Raw genomic sequence first — 7,326 nt, forward strand, 5'->3', positions numbered from 1 at the left:
ATCACTCACGTGGGGACCACGGCCGTGGCTCTGCCCATGGTTTGGACCCCCGGGTGACGCCCGGCCTCCGTGCTCACCTTTGCTCAGAAACCCTCTTCCCTCCCAGGCCCCACCTGCCCTCGCCTCTGGGTGCGGGGGAGGCCATGGGAAGGCCCGTTCAGGAGGGGCGGAGGCTGGCCCACTGTCACAGTGCCACAGGCAGCGCAGAGCAGCCCTGGCAGGTGGCTGGCACCATCGTGATGCAGGGCCTCCCCTTGGGCCCCCGCTACCCCTGCTCTGTCTGACGGGCGTCTCTTCCCGCAGGGATGGGCGAGGAGAGGAACTGGGGGGGTTGCCGAGGGGCCCCTCCTGCCCAAGGGAGCGGAGGGACGTCCCCCCGTACAGCTGCCACCTCGAGGCACAGGGACCCTCGAAGCACCTGAACTGGACGCCGGGGAGACACGGTCAGGACGGCGGCACCAAGCTGAAGCTGGAGCCCGGCAAGGGTGACCCATTCCCCGCCGCGCAGGCCCGTGGCGCCTGCCTGCCCTACCCGTGCACCCAGGGCACTGTCCGCGCCGTCAGGAGCTCACCTGGCTCTCACCAGCCAAAGCCTCCCCCCGGGCCCTGCGCCAGCCGGACCAGCACAGGCTTGCAGGACGGCCACCAGGGCCAGGCTCCCCTACCCACCAGCTGCCCCTTCCCTCAGGGGAGCCTGGAGGACGGGCTTCCTCGGCCAGGAGGGCAGCGTCTCCCCACGGGGTGCTATCCCACCGAGGACAAGCTTCGAGGCATCCCAATGCCCCCGGGAGCCCCGTGTAACCCCATGTTGTCACTCGATGTGCCCATCAAGATGGAGAGCGAATCCGGGTCCGAGGATGCGGCGGATGGCTACTGTGTGTCCCCGAGCCAGGCGTGGCTGGGGGCCAGCGACGTGGCCAAGAGACAGCTGGTCACTTTCCCTACCAGGATGCACCTGAAGATGGAGCCGGACTCCAGGCACCCCCTCTACAGCCCACCCCTGGGGCCCGGCCTGCTGGGGCCCCACCCCAGGCCCGGCAGGGAGCTGGCCCCGTTGCACCCCGCACACTGCGCCTGCCTGGAGCCTCCACCCCGCCTCTGTGCTGGGGGCCACCAACCCCCCAGCCTGGGCTGTGACTGCCAGGCTCCCGGGCCTGTGCCTGTAGTCAAGCTTGAGCCCCTGGACTCGCCCCCGTGGGCCGCTCACGGCCAGGGCGGGGCGCCCGGCATGCTCCCCAGGAGCACCTTGGCGACACGGATGCCACCCAGAGACCCCGAGTGCACGTTCCTGCCGTAGAGCAGGCGTCTGCAAAGGCTGACGTCCGTCCCTCGGCCGGCCGGGATGGCAGTGCAGGGGCAGAGACTTTCCTGAGGGAGGCGCGTGCAATAGCAGATCCTGTGTCTCGTCCAAAGCCACTGAGGTTCTTAAATGCAGAGCGGTCTCATGTCTGCTCAAGTGTGACAGTATTGCCCTCTAAGGGGACACGGTTTCTCAGAAAGAGGCCGGAGTGAGCTGGGCCGCCTGGCCGGGCAGCACTCGGCGCTCCGAGAGGTGCAGCAAGCGGGGGCAGGCGACCGGCGACCTGGCCTGACCGCAGCCCCCAGCGCCCCCCCTTCCCGGCTTCCCCGACGCCGCCTCCGGCGAGTGGACCTCGGGGAGCAGCCTCACCCTGGGGGTCCCACTGCCGAGACAGCAAGTTGGGAATCAAGCCTGTTGAGCGGCAGGTGACCACTTGCCCGATCCTGGGCGGAGTCCAGAAGTTCCAGGCGGAAGAGGCTGTCAGCACCGGGCCGGCAGTTCACCACGACGACGTGCGTGTGCCTGAGGCGCTGGCGCAGGCTGAGGCCGGCCCGGGGGAGGATTGGCCTGATCCCACCCTGTTCCTCCTTCCGCGAGCGTCTTGGTGTTGTCAGGGGGCCCCTGAAGGTGGTTCTTGCTCATCTGCCTCTCACCGCATCACGCAACCTAGTTTACAGGGTCTGGATTTGCAAGTCTAGAGAAGTACAAGATGTAGGGAGAGGAACGAGTTAGTCCAGTTGTCCAGCTGCCTTGCTGACTCTCTAGAGGTTTTTAAATGAGACGCCAATCACCATCCTAGGAGGAGCTATTAGAGACGAGACAGACAGGTGATGCTTTACAAAAACGAAAACATTGTGGGGACTTCGCTGGCGGTCCAGTGGTTACGACTCCGTGCTTCAAACGCAGGGGCGCAGGTTTGCTCCCTGGTCGGGGAACTGAGATCCTACATGCTGTGCGGTGCAGCCAAAAAGAAAAAAGAAAAAGGAAAAACTGTGAAGGTAACACATTCTGAACGCAGGAAATTAGGGTGCAAAGAATAAATCGGAAAGTGCAGGTCACCTGCAATCACCAGGGGTGGCTCGTGGCTCAGGGCGAAGTTCACCGTGCCTTCCGGGGTGACCCCACGCCACGGGTGCAGTTAGTACGGGACACACCACCAGGGGGCAACATCACCACCGAGCAGGGAGCTGGTCGGAGACCCCCCCTGTGCTGTGGTTGGAGACCCTCCTTACGGATGTGACCACCTGCCCCGGGAGGCTCGGGACGGGCAGGGGCCCCTTGCAGCCCCGCCACGTTCAGCGGGGGGTCTTTTTGTCCGGCATCTGTGGCTTTGGGGTGTCACTGTTCAGCTCCTGAGTTAATGCTGAAGCTGTTTGCTAAATGCTTCGTCACCCTGTCAGACTCGGGACTGGGCTGGCGGGACTGGGTCTTCTGACCCTTAGGCAGCTAGCTGCCTGCTTCGTGGAGGGGCTTCCCCTGGGGGGCGTGGTGGGAGCTGAAGGTCTCTCCCTGGACTGACAGAGGTTACTCGTTGGAGCCCAGGGTTGGGAGTCATCAATTTGTGGCCTCCTGGGATCCCCGAGCCCTGCCCAGCAGCCTGCTCATCTCTGCCCAGCCCCCGGGGGCCTTGCAAAAGTGACATCGGTGCTGTGCTGTCCCCCCCTCCCTCGCCAGAGTCTCCCCCTCCCCGTCACAGTGGCAGCCAGGCTGCCTGTCGGGACCACCTGCTTCCCACCCTCGCCCCCCGCTGGGTTAGCATCCCTCTCTACTTAGTTCTCACGCTGAGCCCAGCACACCTGATAGATTTCATCCCTAAGACGAGGGGTGGAATATCGGAAACTTCCTCCTTCCTTTCTATTCACGCCAAGTGCCCAGCTCCTCGCGGGCAGCCCTGCACCGTCTCTCAAAAGTAACTGTCAGCCTCTCTGGAGCTCCCTCTGTGCAATGTCACCCTCGGCACAGGAGTGGGTCCTGGGATGCACCGGGGCACCCCTCAGTGTGACGCCTGCCCTTCCCGTCTCAGGGTACAGCAGACAGGTGCGCTGCACGCGCGTAACACGTAAGTGGGAAAACCCTGGACCGAAAAGATGGAATTGAGAGACACCATTGCATGTTTGCACGCTGTAGCCGGATCCTAGTGTAACCAAAAAAGAGCTGCAGGCTGAAGGACATTCAGCTGTCCCCGCCCATGAGGGCCACGGTGCCCCAACTTTTCAGATGCACCCACTCTCCCGGGACCAACTGCACCAAATTGGTCCCGGTTGGTGGGCGGACAAGTCACGCGTTGCCGATGCAGAACTCAGCCTCTGGGCGTCAGCGCTGCAGGTCTTGCGTTCTGGAGAGGCCATCATGCTCGGGGCCCAGGTCCTGACGTGCTAGGTCGGTGGGAACAAAACGCCTCTCAGGGCTTCCCTGGTGGCGCAGTGCTTGAGAGTCCGCCTGCCGATGCAGGGGACGCGGGTTCGTGCCCCGGTCTGGGAAGATCCCACAAGCCGCGGAGCGGGTGGGCCTGTGAGCCATGGCCGCTGTGCCTGCGCGTCCGGAGCCTGTGCTCTGCAACGGGAGAGGCCACAGCAGTGAGCGGCCCACGTACCGCAAAAGAAAAAAACAAAGACAAAAACGTCCCTCAGTCAGCACCTTTGTTATTTTCCAACCATGCCCCTGCTGAAGAATCGTGTGGGGAAGGTGAGGATGGAATGTAGAAGGTCAGGTGTGGCCAGTCCTGCTTTAAAATGTCATTACAGTGCTAATTACGGGCTTGTATTTTCTGTTGCCTGTAGCTTTTGTCTATATAGCTGAAAAATATTAAAATCAAATATGATGTAGGAATGGGGTGGAAGGGAGGAGATAAACACAAATTATATTTTATATTTTTGCAGTTTCTACTGGATGAAAAAAGTTTTCAATATCTAGACTGACTTGTTGAATTTTTAAAAATGGATACACTATAATATAACTATTTGTACTGTTTTCTCAGTGCCTTTAGAAAGCTTTCAAATACATTTCCGATACTGTGGTTTGTATTAAATTTGCAATATTGATGTAAAATAAATCATACATGTTAGTACACGTTTACTGTAAGTGGAAACGTCTACTTGAGTTTCCAAATTTATTTCCTTTAAAGCGTGTGTAGGCGAATTTATATTATGAGACTGTCCTTCACCACCAGATCCGAGGCGGTAATGAAAGCACAAGTGGACCCGGGGCCAAAGGAGGAGTGCCGGTGGCCGCTTTCGCAGCGCTCCCTCCCTTTCCCGCCCGTCACTGAGGGTTGAGGGGGACCATCCCAGGTGTCTTTAGGACACCCCAGACTCAAGCTCTCCTGCGAGGAGCAGACGCCTGGCCCCGTGTCATGTGTGTGGTGGCGTCGGCCCCGCCCCGCCCAGGACCTGGTGACAGGTGTGTGTGGGCAGGGCTGGGAGGTCACCAGGGCCCAGGCGGAGACTCCTCCCAAGCCCAGGGAGCCGTGTTTTCATTTCCTTTGTTTGGCCAAGGAGCACCCCCAAACTGCACCAGCGTCAAGTGCCCCGTACAGAGCTTGGATCTGCCCCTGCTGCAGCAGTCGCGCCCTGGCCAGGCCCCCTTCCTGCATCCTGCAGGCCACCACCCCCGTCTCTACTCTGTGACTCCCTGTCCCTCCTGGGGAGACCAGGCCAACCTGCCCCCGCCAGCTGGGTATAAGCCAGCTGCTCCCCGTCCCAGGAGGCCACCTGCCCAGCTTGCCGTCCCCCACACCCTCCCCCCATCTGTGATCTTCAGACTCACGGCCTTGAGACCTGGGGCTGGACAACACTCATGTTCACGCCGTCACGTGACTCCCACCACTGAGCCTGCTGCTGCGGTGGATTTGCGGGTGGTTCCCAGACTTCTACGTGCCCACCAGCTGTCCCCCCACCCCCGCCCAGTGCGCCTCTGCGGGACCGAGGACACACCCGAGGGTGCTCATGGCTCACACCTCGCCAGGGCGGGGTCGCCAGGGGCTGCCCAGGCGTCCTGCAAAGGTGTCCTGCCACGGGCAGCTGTCACAGCCCGTTCGGGCCGCTGGAACGAAGATCCCAGAGGCTGGGTGTCTTATCATCGACAGACGCGGATTCCTCACGGCTCTGGAGGCTGCAGGCCTGAGGCCTGGCTGCGGTGGCGGTGGGGTCTGGCGCAGGCCAGCTTCCGGGTTGCTGACTGCTCGCTGTGTCCCCGCTGGTGGGAGGGGCGCGGGAGCTTTGTGAGGTCTCTCTGAAGGGGACTGGTCCCATTCTCATGGCCTAGTCACCCCCCCAAGGCCCGCCTCCTAACACCATCACCTTGGGGGGCGGTTTAGCATGTGAGATCTGGGGAGACACAGCATTCAGCCCGTAGCAGCAGCCCACCGGCACCCACTGGGGTCTCACCTCCCCACCGATCTGGTACCGTCAGACGTTTCAGCTCCGTCTCTCTGAGGGGCGAGGTGGCAGCGGGTGGTTTTATGTGCATTTCCCTCCCTCCTGCACTCAGCTGGTTGTTGAGCCCCTGCTGAAGACCAGGCCCTGTGACAGCGCCGGGGACATATTAGGGAAGAAAAGATGCAGAACTCATGCTGCTGACATCCCTGTACACGTGGACGGGGGACAGGGTGCAGAGAAGCGACCAATAAGTCCTGTGATGCATCGGGAGGCAGTGGGTACTGTGCAGATGGGTCAGCTGGCGTCCTGTAGCCCAGGTGGCAGTTCTGTGGGCCAGGCAGACTTCGAGCCAAGACTTGACAGGAACAGAACAGTGTCCAGGGTAGGGGTGGAGGAGCCTTACGGGCTGGAGCGAGAGGGTGGGATGAGGTCAGGCAGGGGCAGCGGGTCACAGGCAGGTCTGAGGGAGGGGAGCGCGGCAGGGCTTCCGGTGAAAGCGACCCTGAGCCGCGGTTTGGAGGCCGCGTCGGCTGCAGGGCAGGAGAGGGGCCCCACGGCCACCCTAAGGACCATGACAGTGCCGGGAGGCAGCCCCACCCTGGTTTCTTCCCTGGTGCGCTGGCTGCTCCTCTACTGTCTGTCCTGCACTTGTTTGCCGTTTTTGGTGAATTGTGGGTGTCATTTTAAAATCAAGATCGTAGTGCTTCGTCAAAGATTTTCTCTCAGTCTATGGCTTGTCTTCTAAGAATTAAAAAAAAAATACAAGGGTTTAAAATCTTAGCATGGCAAACTATCTTCTCCTTTATGGTTTATGTGTTTTGTACCTTAAGAAAATGACTCTCTCTGACCGTGCCTTTGATATAAAGCTCATTTTGTCTGGTATTAACATTGCCACACCAGCTTTCTCGGGCCTGGACTAGCCGGCGTGCAAACCTCCTCCACACCTAACCATCCTGTTCCTTTATGTTCTAGATATTTTTCTCATAAATAGCTGGTTGGTTTAAAATCCATTTTACTCGTGTTCTTTTTTCCTTTTTCCCGGCTGCGTGGGGGTCTTCGTTGCTGCGCGCGGGCTTTCTCTAGTTGCGGCGAGCGGGGGCTACTCTTCGTTGCGGTACGCGGGCTTCTCGTTGCGGTGGCTTCTAGGTCCGTGGGCTACAGTAGTTGTGGCTCATGTGCTCTAGAGCGCAGGCTCAGTAGTTGTGGTGCATGGGCTCAGTAGTTGTGGCACGCGGGCTCAGTAGTTGTGGCACGCGGGCTTAGTTGCTCCTTGGCATGTGGGATCTTCCCAGAGCAGGGCTCGAACCCGTGTCCCCTGCACTGGCAGGCGGATTCTTAACCGCTGCACCACCAGGGAAGCCCCACTTGCTTGTGTTCTGATAACTGATATATCTGAACATATCTGTACTCCTTACTTTGTGTTTCTAGTTACATATGATCCTTTGGCTTTTCTCTTCCTAGTGTCCCTGTGGGATTGCTTGCACTTTCTCTTCGTATTTAACAAAGTCTAAGCTAGAGCTTATCAGACCTCTGTTCTCTCAGGACGCTTTAGAAGCAAACCACCTGGCTCCCTTCTTTACTCCTGCCAAGGTTGGAGGGCCTCTCTAAAAACGCTCCTGGTTTGCTTCTGCTGAGCAGTGAGTTTCAGTG

The 7,326-nt window shown here is 59.8% G+C and overlaps 1 protein-coding gene across 1 annotated transcript in view; it reads left to right on the forward strand.

Annotated features, from left to right (window-relative positions):
• Positions 1-1,297, forward strand: part of AHRR (aryl hydrocarbon receptor repressor) — a gene marked incomplete at its 3' end in the record, with an annotated part of 60,868 nt that extends 59,571 nt beyond the window's left edge. Inside the window, exon 10 of the mRNA XM_082650603.1 lies at positions 304-1,297. Within this exon, the coding sequence (XP_082506729.1) occupies positions 304-1,297 (994 nt within the window). The remainder of the gene's footprint in view (positions 1-303) is intronic.
• Between the last annotated feature and the right edge of the window lie 6,029 nt (positions 1,298-7,326).

The sequence above is a fragment of the Grampus griseus genome, assembly GCF_964374135.1.
Source record: "Grampus griseus genome assembly, chromosome: 3".
NCBI lineage: Eukaryota > Metazoa > Chordata > Mammalia > Artiodactyla > Delphinidae > Grampus > Grampus griseus.